The sequence below is a fragment of the Alexandromys fortis genome, unplaced genomic scaffold (assembly GCF_014885135.2).
Source record: "Alexandromys fortis isolate MF-2015 unplaced genomic scaffold, M_Fortis_MF-2015_v1.1 scaffold_108, whole genome shotgun sequence".
NCBI lineage: Eukaryota > Metazoa > Chordata > Mammalia > Rodentia > Cricetidae > Alexandromys > Alexandromys fortis.
The window spans coordinates 4,601,099-4,619,652 of NW_026067994.1; the positions used below are offsets into that span (position 1 = coordinate 4,601,099).

The 18,554-nt window shown below is 51.7% G+C and overlaps 1 protein-coding gene across 1 annotated transcript in view; it reads right to left on the reverse strand.

Annotated features, from left to right (window-relative positions):
- Positions 1-2,650: 2,650 nt before the first annotated feature.
- Positions 2,651-18,554, reverse strand: part of Igsf9b (immunoglobulin superfamily member 9B) — a 45,772-nt gene continuing 29,868 nt past the window's right edge. The window contains exons 14-18 of the mRNA XM_050160096.1: positions 17,189-17,350; positions 16,517-16,562; positions 14,346-15,998; positions 6,348-6,469; positions 2,651-3,320 (exon numbers count right to left, since the gene is read on the reverse strand). Coding sequence (XP_050016053.1) covers positions 3,112-3,320; positions 6,348-6,469; positions 14,346-15,998; positions 16,517-16,562; positions 17,189-17,350 — 2,192 coding nt within the window. The 3' untranslated portion in view covers positions 2,651-3,111. The remainder of the gene's footprint in view (positions 3,321-6,347; positions 6,470-14,345; positions 15,999-16,516; positions 16,563-17,188; positions 17,351-18,554) is intronic.

Here is an 18,554-nt window from a genome sequence, read left to right on the forward strand (position 1 = left end):
CCCCCAAATTGCAGTCTCTCTGGAGAAACCGGTTACTCTCCTTTTGGATTTTGGCTTAAACACTGAGATAGCATTTCCAGTCAAGGTACAGAAGGAAAAGATAGAAAAAATACTGAGTACAGGAATAGGTTTGGAACTGGTTACTTCTGCAAGGCAACCAGACCCAAAAAGGGGGATTGGGAAGACATGATCTCCCACAGCAAGGAAGATGAAGCCCTAGGAAGCTCATAGTGGTCACTGCCAAGTTCAAAGGCAGAGTGTAAAGGTCATTGGTCCCTAGAAATGGATATACCCCAACATCACACGTTTCTAACCAGCCTGTCAAACACGTGCCCAGGGCAGTACTTGAGAGTGTGCCTATGACACCCTGATTATCGCATTGGTCATGGGGACTGTTTCCTGCCAATTTGCCTTGCAGTCACCAAGGAAGGGCTGAAACAGTTTCCTGAAGTGCAGGAATGCTGCTGGCCTCCGAGAAAAGTCACAAGAAGGAAGACATCTTAGGCGGAGAATGAATCAGAAGTCACTTTGGAATGGATAGACCTTGTGCCCCTTTGGAGTCCAGGGGACACAATAGCACAGCTGCCATCCACTGGCCAGTCAAAAGCAGTTTCCACCATTTGGTCAGCTAGGCAGAGGTAAGGGGCACCATCAGAGGCAAGAAGACGAAGAAGACAGCACCTTTGTTAGCACAGCCTGCAAGCCCAGCCTACAAGCCTAGCCGTGGACTTGCATCTTACCCCACAAGGTTTGGCGGCTCTTGTCCCCTACAATATCCAAAAGAAGCAAAGTCTTCCACCTCAACTTCTCCATTCTCACCCCCTGGCTCAGACAGTATCAGAATTGCCAGGAGGGTCCTCAGAACGCTTGGCTAAATTCAGTACCGCCCAGCACCAACGACCTACTTTCACACTCCAAGCTTCAGGAGTCACGTGGTGTGAGAGAGCAAGCAAAGACCACACGCAAGGCCACCGCGAGCCTCCAAACGCTACCCCAGCATTGCAGGTAGATTGGTTCCCAGTCACTGAGGGAGACACTTGAGGGAGCAGCCCATTGTGGCACAGTGGCAGAAGCGGTGGCCCCCTGCTGAAAAAGGAGCGAGTCTTCCAACTCAACTCTTCTACTTTGTCGGAGTTGAGGTCCAGAGGGCCCATGACCCCCAGCACCTCTGAGCATCACATCAGGTGGACGGTTCGAGGTCCACGGCCTAACCTCAGAGCAAAAGAAACTCTGCCCTCAGCACCACTTTCTCCTATATCCAGAAGAAAGCTGCGGTAGTGCGGATTGTGTGGTGAAGCCTCAAGTGTAGGGTCCATCCCTAGCTCACTGGGGGCGAGAAGGAAGCACCAAGGCCTGGCTGCAGAGATGCAGTCAATTCCCCAAGATGGAAGCGCCGAGAAAAGGTCAGTGTCCCAGCCCCTGGGACCTCATCAAAGAGTCACTAGGCCGAGTGACTGGCAGCTTCTGTGGGAGCAGCAGAAGCCTTCCAGCAGACGGGGCTAATGCCCGAGGAGGTCACTGGGGAGCGATGGATACAGCAGCACCAAGAAGGAATACTTCCAGGAAGCTGACAGTTATACTTTAGGCAAAGCAGGAGGGAAGGAGAGGGCGGGTCCGCTCTCCCCCTTGTCTACTCTTGAGCAACATCAGAACCTTTTAAGGAGAGAGAGAAGCATCTGAATTGACAAATGGCATCAGGAAAACTTCGGGATGCTAACAGTTTGAACCAGGACAGGATTTGTACAGAGAAAGGATTAGGGCCCTGGTGCCTACCCACTTCTACTTCTGTCATCGAAGGTGCATCAGCCAGCTCCATGCAGGAGCAATGAGGAAAGGGCACCCCAGAGCTCAACAACCTGAAGTCCTCTCACTTGTTCATCTCATGCACTGGAGATTGGGTCCAGGGGGTGGAGAAGGACCCCGGGGCAAAGCAGAGTTGGCAGGCAGCACACAGAGAGTATGCCAAGGAGCCGCAGGCAGCTCCCACAAATGGCAATTAATCAATCTGGAGAATTAGCAAACACAAAAGGAAAGGAGGAGCCAATCGGCCGCGGGGGAGCGGTGCTCTGAGTTCAGAGCCAAGACGGGTATAAATAGAGCTGTGGTAGCTTGGTGCTCAGCACAGGTGGCTGCGGAACAGGAGGGCCTTTGGCTTCAGGGTTCCTAGCCCTGGCTGGACCAGAAGAGATGGAGGCATGGCCACATGAACAAGGGATTGTACACCAGGCCTGCCTGTCAGCCCCACTGCTAAACAACCGCTGCTTCTCGGGTGAGTGCCAAAATGCAGAAGAAAGGAAGATGGCAGTCTGGCCTGGAGCCTGGCCATGCCTTCATCACCTAGCAAGCAAGTAATAAAGGCTTGGGATTAGTTCAGGAGTTAACTTGTTGCTATGACCCCAAGCAGGGAGCTAGGAATCACAGCAAGATCCCTTTTCTGCTCTAGATGGAAGAGGCTGGAAAGGATGGTGAATTCAGCTGAGAGGCATGACTCCTGTTTCAGCCGGAATGATCTCCCAAGACAGACGTGAGGGCACCCACCAGCCCACAGGCCGGCCTGCTCACGAAGCCCGGCTGTTCAGTCCTTCACCGACCACAGGGGGGAGACGGCACTTTGCTTCAATGTACATATATATACACATAGAGAAACCCACCAACTACACACAAGTGTATTTGTATCTATATCTATATATATGTGGAGTTTGGAGGATAGGAAATAATTCTAACCCCCTCCCAGGACTTGGAAAACAGAAACAAACACAGAGTAGTAAAAGCCATTGCTTTTCTCTTCCTCACTTCCTAAGACGTTTGAAGAGGTGAGAAGAATCGAGTAAGGTGGGAGAGATGGTGTTGAGGCAGACGCTTCCTGTCCTCACACACTCCCAGCTCTGACCCACAGATAAAAGCTCTTCCCCCAGTCCTCTGTCCTGTGGGCAAGGCTAGCCAGCTAGATGGTAGGGGAGAGAGAGGCCCACGGGCAGGGGGGGACCACACATCGGACAAGGGCCTGAGCCATCGCATGATGGGCAAAGGAGGACAAGGCCCTGTACAATGGTCCCGCTCTGCCCCCTAGGCCTAGCACCCCACCCTGGGGACACTTAGAGTGACGTCAAGTCATAGCAGAGTAGCGTGGCCTGGGTCATCATGATCCACGCTGTTGAGGATCGCCGTCTGGTCTTCTGGAAGCTGACGGTGGCATAAGTCCGAAAGTCGGGCAAAGGGGTCAGGACGAGAATGTCTCTTCTTCTTTCGGAGGCAGACAGCTTCGTCGGGCGACAGAACCTGAGAGTTGGGAAGCTGCTGAGCCTGGGAGGCAGAACCGTCTACAGAGAAGACAGACACACAAGAGAAGAGGTGTGAAAAAGGGTAGATCAGAGCCTCACGCACTCCATGCATCTCCCAGGGATGAAGTCCAAGTTGCCACTGAAACCAAGGGAGCACCTTTGTTCATGGCTCCGAGGCCGAACCGCTGCCGAGAACCTCCTCTTTCCCCAACTCGAGCAACCAGCAACCCAGCCTTGAATCAACGAAGTCAGGTAGGTATTTCCCCTTCTGTGCATTCATGGATCTCAATGATCAAACTGTTTTAGCAATCAGTCTACAAATATCAGCTGTGCTGTGCCTCTTGGATACCAGTTATCATTCCAGGTGGCAGGAAGCAGGGTTTCAATATGCTCTCACCTACCCCAAACAATGACAGACATTACACAAGACTTCAGTCATGAGCAACATTCAGGCCTGCACCCCTCTTCTACTACGGGGGCCATTCATCTGCCTCATGGCCCTTTGGAGGACACAGCGGGAAGGTTTGGTTTTCTAGAGTATACTCCAGCATAGAGGTATGGAGGAAAACACAAACAGCCAAGATTTGAAAGATACAGAAACTGGATTCTTAGGTGTTACAAGTACAATAACAAAGAAAGATGGACCAGGAAAGGGCCAGTGGCTAGGATTCTGTGTCTGCCTCCCCAAGTGTTACTAACTGCCTGAAGTCTGGAACGAGGAGTCTTCCCCAGAGGAGAATGAAAATGGCAACCATCAATAAGAACAGCCAGCGCATAAACCCAAAGTCAGGAGCAGGTGTAAGCCAGCATGGTGGCACAAGCTTGTAATCCCCATACTTGGGAGACTGAGACAACAGGATTAGGAGTTCGAGGCTGCTGGCCTACACAGTGAGACTCTGCCAGAAGAACGAGGAGAAGGAAGAGGAGAAAGAAGAAGACCAAACACAGTATGTTCTAGAGAGAGAAAGACGACTATGACAACAGAGCTTAAAACTCCTTGATGTATGTATATAAACACACGTGTTAAAAAGAAAAAGAAAAAGAACTGTAAAATCTCTACAGCTCACTCTGGTAGAAAGAAGCAAGAGGATTGAAAGTTCAAGCCCAGACATGGCTAGTTCCAGGCCAGCCTGAACTATACAGTGAGATCTTGTCTCAAAACAATTACAAGAAAATTTTCTTTCTTACTGCCTCAGTATTCCCATTTAGTGAAAAAGAAAATTACACAGACTGATGATAGGGAACCAGCCATACCCAAAGGCTAAGTGACAGAAGGGTAATTGCTATCTCCCTAGGTCAGGCTAAGGGTGTCACCTCTATGGGATACAATATGAGTGTAGATGGAAAAGAAAGGCAACAAGGTACAGCACCAATCCAAAAGGGAGAGGAAGGGACTAGAGCTTCCATTTTTTTCAGTAAGGACAACCAAAGAAGGCCAGCTATAATGCAAAGGTTGAGCCAACATACCTCACCAAAGGATCGGGTGTGAGGGCAAAAGACTTTGGGGAGAAGCTGAGCATGAATGAAGCAACACCGTTCACATAACTGAAGAGAAGTGGGGGGCGGGGGTTTCGAAGAGGATAATCAAAAACATTAAGAGTTATAAGACATTCAAGTCTGAGTTCAATGGCCAACTGGAAATAGAAGATTTGAACTCAGGGAAGACACCTGGGCTAAAGGCAGACACCCGAGAGCTATTAACACAGACCAGGCATAGGAGGGAACAGGTGCAGCTGATGTGGCCCATTTTACAATAATTAGATGAGATTTATTTATTAAAATACACAGTCATGAATTATATAATATTTTCACTAAGAAAAGATCATATAGTCAATGGCAGTTCCATAGACTATATTACATGACGACTGTCCTAGTTAATATAAGCATAGTCTAAGATGTTCACACAATACCCAGATCATCTAACGGTGCATTTCTCAGAATGTGTTCCTATCATTAAATGACGAAGATTCAAACACACGAAAAGGAATATATATGTGTGTGCATTATGTACCTGTTCAAATTGAATTATTTTGAATTCTGCTTGGAATTTGACCCAAGTCTCAGAAAACTCATTTTTGCTGAACATGGCAGCACACACCTCTAATCCTACCCAACAAAAGGTTGCAAGAGGACCAAAAGTCAGGGCCAGCCTAGGCTATACAGCTTGTTTCAGGCCAGCCTGAGTTATCTAGCTAGACCCCATCTCAAGGCGACAAGATAATTTTCTTTTGCTCTGCCTTTGTACTGCCATCAACAAACTGACAGGAAACTGGCCACATCCGAAGGCTAAGTCATCAATGAGTTTAGGGACTTGGCCTCTGTGGGACACTTTTTCACACCTGGCTTATCAGAGAAAGTGCTGAATATTCTTCCTTGACAGGTCGTCATAATGTTCCTACAGACATCAGTAGCAAGAGACTATCTGATAAGCATCAACTGCTTTTCTAAACGAAGGATCAATTCTTTTTGCACTCTTTCTAAGCTACCCATCACTGCTGGATATGCATTTCAATGGAAGTGTCATTTAGGAGACAATGAGAATTCACTCTCTATCCTTGGAAAAGGTTAGTCAAAGTAGAGACTGGCCCATGCCACATGACCCTAAGCTCTATCACACCTGCTCAGTGTTCAACTAGAGGGCTTGAGGTGGTGACAGAGCATCGTACAAGGAGACAGGGATAGCAGCAAAGTGTGCTTCAGACTGGGAAAGAACAGGACACTACTTTTGAGGAACAGTGTGTTCCTCAAAAATACACTGAAACAATTTAACATACTTCCTAAAGCTATGACTACAGACAAGGCTCTGCGGGTACACATACCCTCAGAGCAATGACTACCCAGGTAGGAGGAGATGAACCGGGAAGGGAAGGCAGTCAGATCTCTTTCTTGTGTTTCTATACGAAAATCATTTGTGCATTATTGAAAACAAATGCTTAAAAGGAAATCAAGAACAAGAGAAGCTGGCTTCACTTCTAGAGAACACCCAAGGTTGGGATCCTGGGCCCACAATCCTCATCAATTGGGAAAAGCACGGTGGAAAGAGGAGAGGCGCTTCCCACCATTTACCGGATCGTTTCTTTGACTTCGAAGAGCCCTTGGATGACTTTTTGGGCTTCTTTATCCGTTGGTATCTCAGAGCCTCCAGCCTCTCAGGCACAGCAGCGTTCCCGGGTGCAGGTGGAAGTATTCTGCAAGGAACAATTAGAGAGGCACAGGTCAGCTCCCAGAAAGGAGCCTTTGAAGAGGGCTGGAAGAAAGCCAAAGGACTGCCCATAGAAGGATGGAGCCCAGGGATGGAGTCCGGGGTGTCCACAATCATTCCTGGACACTTGCCTTCCTATTGCTCCTGGAAGGGAGAAAACCCGATAGAAAGCTCCAGCGGCAGGAGGCCTATCTCAGGTGGAAACCAACCTGCGGAACAATCAGAAGACCCTAGGGAAGGAGAGAGAGACTTTAATGTCAGCCTACCACACATCACTTAGGCTGGGACAAGCAAGTGCCAGAGAAGAGTCGGTTCCTAAAACTCATCATCATCAAGACCTTTAAGTAAAAAGTGAAGAGCAGATTACAGCAAGGGGTGAGCAAATCCAGTCCCAGCAAGCCGCCTCCCGTCTCCAGAGAAAGGAAGGGACACACAGCCAGTGAGGTGTGGGCTTTGCGGCACCCAGCTTCACAGAGCTACTCCCTCCACCTGCAAGATTCATCTAGAACCTCACAGCTAACTGCTGTGACACACCAGCATCTTCAGCAGGTCTGTCCGCAGGACACTCTGCAGACTAGGCTCAGATTTCCTCAGTCTCGTAAGGAAACAGAAGAAAGCAGAAGATTACGACAGGGCCAAGTGTTGAAATCTTAGGGCCTTGCAAAGGCCTTGCTGTTTGTCACTGGTCTCCAACGTGTTCTGTATCTTAAGATTCAACCTAAATGTTGAGATTGTTGAGAGAGGAGACGCCTACATGTGGACCCTTCTTTCTCCACCCCAGTTATGGGATGGATCAAGTCAGCCATTTAACCAGAGCCTGTGCAGTCTCGGTCACAAAGGGAAGCAAAACAAACCAAAAGGAGAGCAGTGTGTGACACCATGCCTACAGAGAGAGCTTTGCCAAGAGTCATAAAAGAAGAAAATGGAGAAGATACGTTATCAATCTCAGTTTTTCTCAAAGCAAGACAACTTGGAGCCTGAGGAACAAAGAGGGCAAGAGAGAGGCAGATATGATTCCTTTCCACAAATACTGGTACTGGAATAAGACCAGGTAAGGGAGGGACATTCTAGGGTTATGGCAGACAAAGGTGACTCTCTTTGGTCTCCAAGCACCACATCTCCCTTCCCCACACCCATCACAGTGAGGTTTTAGCGAATCCTGATTTTTAAAAAAGAAAACCTGATGGTCCTGCGGAAGCCAAAGAAGCCCCCAAAGGTCCACAAGCTACCTGAGGTAGGGGGAAAAAGTGAGGGGGGACAAAGAGAAAGGATGAAAAGACGGCACTTCTCCACCATCGAAGGTCTCTACAAACAGTGGGAAAAAGAAACTTACAGACTGTGGTAGAGCCTCTGGTCTCTGGAAATAACTGGCAGTGAAGAAACCTCCATCTTCCTTGATGGATGCCATTTTCTCCAAGGTCTTTTAGTGCATTGGGTATCAAGAAACGCTCTCAAGTTCAAGTCAGAGGCAACTCCTTAACATTCCACGGCCCCCACAGCATCACACTACACCGCACAGGTACCCATGCCCCATGATAAAGCAACCTAGTTCACAGTGTGAGCAAGTCCCCCCCCAAAGACCCAATATGCCAGTGTCCAATCCCTTTCCCTTCTCCCACCCCGGTTCCACCCAGACATTGTCCCCAAAAGCTGCAGCTGGAAGGGATCTTGGAGACACCCTGAATCACCCCTTCTCAGCTTGGACGGTGATCTTTGTGTTACCTGAAAGGAAAATCAAAGGCATGAATGCTCCACAATTTGCCATCTCTAATCTAGACCCTGGCCGGCATCCAGAAAGGCCATGTGAGGTGAGAAACACAGTCAAAGGAGACAGACATGAGGCAGGCAGGAACAGCGCACCCCAGCACAACCCTTGACGACCCACAGTTACAGCACAGTTCTCCCTCTTCCCCCAGCCAACAGGCAGAAGCAGCATGGGAGCCGCCTCTCCCTCCTGCAGATGGTAGGATGGGAAAAACAATTCACTAACACACAACAGCCAGGGAAATGGTGAAACCACTTTCCATATGTTCCACAGAGAGCCATGAGTTCAAAAGCCAATCCAGTAAACCACAGAAAGAGCCCTGGGTCAGGACACAGGCTATACAAGAAGCTGGTAAGGTACCCCTGAAAATTCCCAAGGATTCTTCAGGCAGGTGAAATTTTCAGGGGGTGGAATACCAATAGCACAATTAACATATCATTACTATTACGTTTGTATTATATAATGTCTGCTTACCACTTACCACGTCTATGAGTCTAAGAGGTGAGGACTGCATTAACCATATTCTAGATGAAGAAGCTGAACTGTAGAAAAGGATCAACTTAGCCAAATACCACCAATCAGGCAGACTCTTCAGTATTAGGCTACACCACTCTTTAAATTTCTTCCCAGGAAAATGGGTACAAAGGCTACAACAGACACAACCGAGCTTCCCTGCTCCGCCCACCTGCTCTGTAGTCCACTGGCCACTGCTGCCCTCTGCTTCAGCGACACAGACATAAGACAGACCAGAGACGGGGCAAACTGCTCAAGTTTCATCTTGAGGCACAAACTCCCAAACAACAATGACATATCAAGAGAGAATCCAATTTTCACTTGAGAAGCGGCAAGCTCCAGCCCTTCCAGAATACCTGCCGCCCATCTGCCTGAGCTCCTGGCTCAGGACTCAGACACTGCGACAGAGCAGACGAAGTCTCCTGGAGGCACCAGGATTTACTTGCGTAATGCCAGAGGCAAAAATAAAAGCAAGCCTTTAGCAGGACAGGTGGGAAGAGAGACACAGACAGAATGGGTCTGTTTTAAATGAGTTATACAGAAAAGACATGAACTATTTCCCAGGACACTTTAAGAACAGCGCCGCAAGTCCTCTGGTATCGACCTGCCTCCTGTTTTTAGGAAGCGTAACTGTGTCCCAAGTCTACCTGGTATCACTGCACCCTTGGAACTTTTGGCATTGGTATCTAGAATAGAAATCAGGATGACAAACTCTGAAATCACCCTGAACTTGACCTGTAGGTGAGGAGGTTACAACAGACTCCAGCCCTGGTCTCCCAAGGCGAGGCTCCGTTCTCCTGCTGGTCAGTCTTGACTTTTCCCCCCATACAGGACTGCTTCCCACTCCAGGTCCCCTTCTCCGAGGAGGCGACCCCATAGACTACAGACAGACAAAGGTCTCCAAGCCTACGAGATTTCCTGGTCTCACGTTTCACGTAAATCCCAGTTCTGCGATCCTGTGATGGTCCTTGCAGCTCGGAATTACCAAAGGGCGCCAACATTTACTTCAAAATCCACCCCCATGCCAGGCCACACCAAAATTCCCCATCCACTCATTCAACCCAAGAGGTGTTATCTGCCTAGCACCCTGCTCCCTAGAGTAGCTGAGAAAAAGAGGTGGCATATTTACAACATAGGAAAACCTTAGGTCAGGAAAGTCAAAATCCAGCTGGCCATTGCCTTGCTTCCGTGCGCTAAGAACTGGCCATCAAGACACGTGTGACAGCAATTCTTGACACACCTGGGAGCCTCAGCTGAAGAACCGCCGCCATTAGACTGGCATGTAGGCACGTATGCAGGGCATTTTCTTGATTGCTAAAGGTGGGAGGGAGTAGCCCACTGTGGATGGCACCATTGCTAGGGAGGTGAGCCTGGTCTTTATAAGAAAGGTCGTTGAACATAAGCCCAGGAGCAAGCCAGTAAGCAGTGTTCCTCCAAGGTCTCTGCTTCGGTTCCTAACCCCAGGTTCCTCTCTTGAGCTTTTGACCTGACTTCCCTGAATGATGCGCCTGCAAGCCAAATCCACCCTTTCCTCCCCAAGGTTGCTTTTGGTTCTGGTGTCTATCACAGCAACAGAAGATAAACTAGAGCAACACAGTTTCCCATTACCCCCACCCAAGACAGGAGGCAGAAAGAAGTAGCTCGGCGGCTGCCTCCTCTCATCACGGGTGAAAGGATGGGGAAATCTATTTGAGTACATAGGACAGTCAGGGAGAAGGTGAAAACACTCTCTATGTACCCGAGAGACAACCAGGAATTCACAAGCCAGCATCATTCCAGGCCAGCCCGATCACAAAGGGACCCCTCTCTGGGGGGTGGGGGAGGGGGGGAGTCAGGGTGCAGACTCAGTGTTCTGCCTCAGGACTCAGGAAACGCTTGTGTCCAGATGGGGACTCCTTCCTAGAATCCACCTAAATAAAAGGGGGTCAGGTTACGTTTTCCAGGCCCCCGCCTCACAGAGGGCACAGGAAATGGAAGTCGACAGAGATGGGAAATCGGAGTATTACCAGCATCAGAGGGGCACTGAGTAAGTGGCTGGACCCCCAGTGACCCAGAGAAGAATAGATCCACATACGGCAACTCCCCACACTGAGATGGGAGCTGGGAAGAGGATAAAGAGGGAAGAGAGAAAAGGAGGACAGGGTGAGGGAGCAGCAACGGGAATAAACAGGAGGAAAGGACAGAAACTGAAGGGGAAGGAAACAAAGCAAGGACAAACGCAGACAGGAAGCATCACCATGTCTCCAAGCAAGACCGGGGGGGACACATGCAAAGATGCAGCATGAAGACACGCGTCTACAAAGGAGCCACCGCGCCCCCATGGCCCAGCAGCTCCTGTGCCCCAGGGAGTATTTCAGCAAGCAGGAGAACGAGCAGAGGTTCCTGTTGCCTAGCACCAGAAAAGCCTGACGCCGATAATGTAGAGGGGCTTCATTCTTCTGGGCTGGGGATGCTAGCCAGGCCTAGGAGAGGAACAACTGTCCTTCACTGCTGGCCCTGGACTCCAGGTTTGCCACGGTGATAAGGTGGCTGGGTTCTCTCAGATCTGACATGATGAAGACACTGGGAAAGATAGGGTCAGGGGAATTGGACGGGGAGGAGGGGGAGGGGCTGGAAGTCACAGATGACAGGAGAGCCTGTCTACTTCCCAGGAACTGGGTAAGAGCTGTCCTAGGGCTACCAAACCTCGGGAGCAACAAAGGGGCTATGCGCTATACGAGGGAATGGAGGGGAGGACAGGCACAGGACAGGGAAGCTGATCATTGCGCCTGCTCTGTAACATCCATCCAGGAGGTCCCGGAAGCAGGTGAGCTCGCAAGCACTCCACGATCCTGCCAACAGGGGTGGCTACAGGCTGGCATTCAGTCGGCCTCACACCATGCTAGGGCCTCTGAGATACTGACTGACCGTTTTAGAACTTCAGGTCATAAAGAAATGTCCCCCACCGTCTTTTTATGGGAGGCCTCTCTTATGACACAATGAGATTTATAGTCCTGAATTACGAAGAGCAGCCTATCATAGCACGTGAGAGGAGAGAAGCGGGTAGCTTCTTCTCACTTGGAAACCAGAGCATCAACACAAAAAGCTCCCCCTTCCCACCCAGGAGCCTGGTGCAGTTTGCCAGGGCAGCATGGGCAATGGAGCAGATGCAAAAACAAGCATCTCTTTAGGATGCTTTGACAGAGAGGAAGTTCTGAGTGTCCTGAGCATCCTTAAGAGATACATGACCCCTTCACTGGGGGCTCTTCTTTTGGATTCCACCTGGAAGGATGCTGGAGGAGCCAGCCACAGCAGGGGAGGACCAAGTATTGATCTCCAGGATTTTTCAGCTTTCTGCTACCTCAACTCCCTTCTCCCTGGCATGAGTTCTCCCGAGGCCTTTTCCTAAGAGCATGACCCTAGGAGGCCAACATAGCTACGACAGGGACCCTGAAAGCAATGTGGCTCTTAGGACGAGGTCACATTTCAGTCCTGCAACAACCACGAAAGGGCTGCAGAATGCAAGAAGCTGGGGGAGTGGTTACACTTCCCACCTTCCAAAGATCTGGAAGCCACCTGATCCTGAGGACCCAGATGGATGTGGAAGAGGGACGGCTATCGTTAAGAGCGCCAGGAAGGGGGAAAAAAAATCTCAGGAAAAGTGAGGGATTAGCAACTCCAGGAAAAGATCTGAGCTTAGGGGGAGGGGTTGTCAGGGAGGACACTATCCCTGAGTCTGCTGGGAAAACTGAGCAGTGGGGTAGAGAGAATGAGAGGACCCCTGGAACTCAGTATAGACCCAAACAGGCCCCCAAGGGTAGAGATGCAAAGCTGATTGTGAAACTTCTGGGTCCTTTGGGGTTCATGCGGGGTCCTGCAGCTGCTGTGGGGGGTCTATAGGGGTGTTGGCAGTGGAGTGGCAAGTGAGAATAACTGCAGTCCATTCTAGAAAGGTGGGTGTGGGCTTGGAGGTTAAAAGCTACAGCTAGGCAGTGCCCCGGCCTGGCCAGCTGGGCAGCTGGAGCAGCAGAGCAATGCGATGTGGGGAACCCAGAAGCCATGGGAACCCAGGAGCAGCGGCCGCCCAGGTGGGGCAATGAGGGGGATGTGTTTTGGAGCCCCTCTTACAGAAGCGATGGCCCTGCTGAAGCCCCATTCCCCCTGCCCGCCCCGCCCCGCCCCACCCCGCCGATGACCTCCCTTACCTATTGAGCTGAGGAGAGGCTTGTCTCGACAACACTGCCCAGATAGCTGAGATAATCAGAAACAAAGCAGTTACCAACACCGGCCAGGTGAACCACCCACGCGCACCCAGAGGGGAGAAGGGGGGCACAGCGAGCAGAGACCCCAGGCGAGGCCAGAGGAGGGGTGAGGGAGAAGAGAGAGCCAGAGAACCAAAGGCATGATGGAACAGAGATGGTGAAGCGGGCTGTACAAGGCACAGACAGGGAGTGAGGACAGCATTTGCTGCAGACAGAGGTGGGTGCCCTAGCTAGCCCCTAGGATCCCCACACAGCCTGCCCACCAGGAGCGCCTGCAGTTTCCAGTGACCAGAGTGGTGGGAGGGGGAGGGCTGAGATCCCTCCTCTCCAGCTACCTCCCATCCCTCCACCACTAGGACAGCCTCCTCTGGAACTCTGCTCGCTTCCACAGGCCACTACATCAAGAAGAGAGAACCCAAGAGAAAGAGTGAGAAAGAGAAGGGAGAAAGGATGAGGGCCCGGCGAGGGAAGAGGGTAGGGTGGGCACGACAGAGGCACGGCAGTCTCTTCAGAGCAAACTGGGTCAACCTCAAGGCAATGGAGAAGGAAATGAGGAAGACAGACTGACTTGAAAAGGAACAAAGGCTAGGAGGCCGGGAGGAGGGCAGGTTGACGGAAGAAGAGGTACAGAAGGGTGTCCAGGCCGACTGGTACCTGGAATACCAGCTGCTACAGTACAGAGTGTGCGCTCCCGGACGAGCAGATCTCGGGAGCTTGTCTGTCTGTCTGTCTCTCTGTAGCTTCCTGTGACGCACACAGGACGGCGGGGATATGGCTCCCCACACACACGGGTCTGAGCTTGTTCTTAGGCTCCAGGGGCACCTTCCTGGAGAGACTAAGGACGGCCTGGAGTTCAGCACTTACTGGGCATGCTAACAGGCATCATATGTAAGCACACGGGGCCCCTGTGCAGCAGCCCTATGTGGTGCGAAGTGGCTAGCAAGAGGAGACTCTGACACAAGGTCTGTAGGCAACTGCGGAGAACCGCGGCTACCCAACGCCTGAGATCACCAGGGTATGGTCAGCCCCGCCTCAGGAGCAGGATTCACAGACATCACTTCCTGCTGTGCTGACCCCTTCCCCACGTTCCTGATACACGGAGAGCCTTCACTGAACTCTGGGCTGGGTGAGGCAACTCATGAAGCTTCCGACAGGGTACCAGCAGGTAAGCCCACAAGTCCCAGTGAAGGCACTCTGCCAATGTGTGGCCAGACCTCCTCTCCCAGAGGTGCAGCAGTGTGTCCCAAACAAAGCCCGTTGTTGGGATGTTGGGAGAGTAGAGGACAGAGTAAGGCATAAGGAGCTTGACTGGAAGTGGGCCAGAAGCAGTGGCTTACACTCACCCTGAACTAGGTAAGGTTGTTGGGGGATCTGGCCGGAGTGGCTCCTCCCCCATTCTCCGAGGGGAAGGTGTCTGTCCAAACACATCCAAGTTGTCCCCTGGGGCCGGAGGAGCAGGTCCCGGTGGAGGAGAAGGATAGCCTGTGGCCAGAGTGGTGAAGCCCATGGTGGGTCTGTAGCTGGGGCTCCCACTGCGGCTGCTCTGTGAAGGAGATCCGGTGGACGGCGTGGACTTGCGAGAGAAGCTGACCGCGGCTGGCGGCTGGAGGGTAATCTCTGACATCTCAGCCTGCTGCAGTAGGCCTGGTCGAGGTCGGGCTCGAGCAGCGAGCTCAGGGGAGCCAGTACGGGAACTGAGGGGGCTTTGGGTCAGAGGTGAGAGCCGGGAGGGCTGTAGCACCACTTGATGTAAACTGGGCTCGGCACGCCGGGCCTGCCGGGGACTGGGCCGGGGCCTGGGCTGGGGCTCGTACCACCGGGTATCCAGGCCAAATGTGCTGGGGCCACCGTGCCCCCCGGGCTCGGTTGGCTCGGGGTAAGGCAACACCGGTATCCCCATACCTTGGCTGGTATGTCTTAGCTGCCCTTGGCTGACCAGAGGTTGCATAGGTCTGTCCTGCCACTTGGTGGCAGGGGGCGCCGGGATGGGGCCCCTGCCAGGTGACTTGCCAACCCAGCATTTTGGCGCCTCCAGAGATAGCATGCCTGGATAGGCTGCAGGCACCTGGAGGGGGGTTGGGGGCAGTCCTCGGGGCAGGCAGGGCTTGGGCTGCAAACTCTCGGCCACATCACAGGGGTGCAGCTGATGGGGGAACATCATAGCTGGGGTCTCCAGTCCCCCAAAGGGAAATTCTGGCCGGCCCCAGGGCTCAGGGGAGCGCCCTCCTGTAGGTGTCTGAGTCAAGGGCAAAGTGCTGTTGGAAGCATTCTCTCCATTTTCCTCAGGGATGGTGGGGTGGCCAAAAGGCCCCTCGGTGTGCAGGGGTGGGGATGACATGACCGAGCTCAAGGGGCTGCCCACTTCTGGCATATAGAAGGGTGGAGGCTCCACCTCTCCAGGGCTGCTGCTGCTCAAGTACCCATAATACTGGCCATGGTGGAAGGACCGAGGGGCAGGGGGCCTTGCTTGGCCAGTAGCCTGGAGCCGTCCTCCCAGTCCACTAGGGCCCTCGAGCCCACGAGGCTGGAACCGAGGGCTGTATGCTGGTGGTGGCAGGTAAGGGTCCTGGCTGGAAGACATAGGGGTCAGCTGAGGCTTCAGGGCAGCCACAGACGTGGGCACCAGTGTGTCTTCATTCTCCTCGTCTGACTGCCGGAACTCGGGGTACATGTCGGTCTCCTCAGCGAAGGGGAAGCCCTCGATTCGCCGGCCCTTCACCGCAGGCTCCATCTCAGAAGGGCCCATGACAAAGCGGCCATCGGGACCTCTGCTGATCAGCTCAATGGGTGTGGTGGCCTCAGCCTCAGCCTCAGCCTTGGCCACGCTGTACTTCCTGCTGCTGATAGCCCTCTTGGTCTTTTTGTACAAGGACAGCTCTTTTTCCCTTGTGGGGCTCAGCATCCTCTTGGCTGCAGGCTGGCCCTGGTCATCAGAGGATTCAGACGGGGCTCGGAGAGTGCGGATGCTCTCAGGACTCACCTTGCCCGAGGACAAGCTGTAAGGATAGGAACAGAAGGTGATAAGGGGTGCGATACAGCCTACAACTTTATGTCATTGTCTGAACAGCAGCGACTCTAAAGGAAACAGGCATGGATGGGCTGCATATTTCGGTCAGAAACTCTGGCCAGCTCTCTCAATTGTCTAGACACGCATCATCCATTTTTGGAATAAACACCCACACTGCTACTTTTCTTACGGCCAGCACCTAAATTTGGTACACCCTGCCCAAGCGCAACTCCAACTTTATTCCCTAGTTGTTCAAGAAATGCAAGCTAATATTAACAATGACTCTAGCAAAGCAAAGGACAAAAAAACCACAAAGCTAAACAAATAACTTACTAGCTTGGATCATCTCTACTACACTCCCTCAGTCCACGTGGGCAACTTAAAACTGACATGCCAATCTGCAAAAGTGAAATAGCTTAGGGAAATGGGGTCAGCTAAAACTAATAGTTTACCTATGTCTAGCCTCAGCCTTCTACCTATAGACCCCCAAGAGCCAGAGATACTTACGGAGATTCAAGACTCTTCCTACAGTGAGTGATGGAGAGCGGAGGATCTGGAAGGAAAAACAAAAGGAAGAGGCCTGAGCCCACAAACAAAACTGGTAAATTCTACAACCAGGGTGCACAGAGAGGAGAGGACTGATATGCAGTCACAGCGGAAAGGCTTCGCTTGCCTGGCAGTTCTATGCCCAACTCAGAGGCCCTCTCTCCCTGTAGCCTTGGCCCATCCCTGTTCTCTCCAATACCCTTGCTCTCTTCTTCCCCCTTTTCAAATCAAGCCCTACTGAACATAGAGGCACATGCCTGTAATCTCAGTACTTGGTAGACTGAGACAAGACAATCTCAAGTTTGAAGCCAGCCTGGGCTCTCTATCAAAATAACAACATCAATAATAACAATAACAATGATAATAACAATAATAATAAAGGATGTGAAGTGGGGATGGAGCTGGATTGGTGGGTCCTAGAGGGAATTAGAGGTAGTGGGGGAAGATAATAGAAGTGCGGAATTTTCCAGAAATGAGCAAAAATGTTTTAAAAATCAAATCTAATCCCACTGGCAGCTCTGCCTGCAAGATCCCTGTGTCCCTCTTTCCAGAGGAGAAGCTCCCCAAGCGGCTTGGCTGTCTCCTAGAGGACACCTGACCTCAGTCAGGCACTGAGAGGGGAAAAGCGCCTACCTTTCTTCCGCTTGAGCTTGCGCTTCCGCTGCTTGTTGACAAAGCAGGCAGCCAGAGTGCTGAAGAGGATGGCGGCCGCCAGGAAGCAGATGGTGGCCACTATCCCAGCCAACACGGGCCGGGCCAGCCCATCATCGGTCAGGTCCGGCTGTGGGAAGATGTCTGCAAGGAAGGCCAGAAACACTCGTGGGTCTCATGCTTGCCAGAGTTTTCCCCACCTGCTCTGAGATTTGATCTCTAGAGACTCCCCCCCTCCCCCCGGTCCCCGTCCCCGTCCGTGGCAGACAAGGCTGGGGCCTGGCTTCCACACCCAGTTCTCACGTGAGCCTTTAAAGAGGAGTAATGGGGTCGGTGCAGCAGTGTGGGGAAAGGTAAGGAAAGGGCAGTCTGTGACAGTCAAGTAACTTCCCTGTAGCTTACAAAGAAGAAATGATACCCACATCTCCGCTCCTGAGGATAATCCCCAGTTATACTCTATGGCTGTCACTGTGAGTGCTTCCACGCATGCTCCCAGACCTTCCACGGTAACCCTGAGAGCTACACAGACTCTCCTTCTCCAAATGAAGACACTGAGTGGCAAAGACTGAGGAACTAACTCACTCTGCTATTGGCGGTACCCTAACAGGAGCACAGTGATTCCAATTTCCAGCCTTCTCCCATGCCATCTAGAGAATGAAGACACCTTGGGAATACAGTTCTAAATCAGAGAGAGGGACCGATAGGATAGAATACGGGCCCATCCATCTTCTAACTCCTTATAGGACAGGCTGGAAGAAGCTGCCTACAGCAAGGACTGCTCTATCTTGGTCATTCAGGCTCCAGAAGCCAACTGGAGCTGTAGAGAAGAGGGGCTCGTTCTCCCTCCCACAGTTAAAGAACAAGCCTAATGCAGGATTCACTGGCCAGTTAGTGACCGAGCTGGTCCAGACCTCAGCCCACCGTACTGCGCACATAAGCCATGGGGTCAGTAAGTGCCACTCTTAAAGGATACCGAAGGGACATTTCAAACATTGAGATACAGCTGACCAGCGTTCACTTCCATTCAGCAATGATAAAGGATAAAAAGAATCCACATCCCACTGATGGACCATTGGAAAATAGGGGAGCTAACTATAGGGGATGCCGCTGTTGCTGCAGCCTCGTTCCCCCACGTGGGACTGCCTGACTAGGCGTGCTTCCTTACTTTGGGGGACCGGGCACAAGGCTACTGAGTCAGAACAGTTCACAAAACCGAGTGCACAAAACACTCAAGTCCTCTACTTTGGCTCTGGCTGGAAGCTATTTTTCTATGTGAAGCTATTTTTCTATGTTCTTCTCTCTCTCTCTCTCTCTCTCTCTCTCTCTCTCTCTCTCTCTCTCTCTCTCT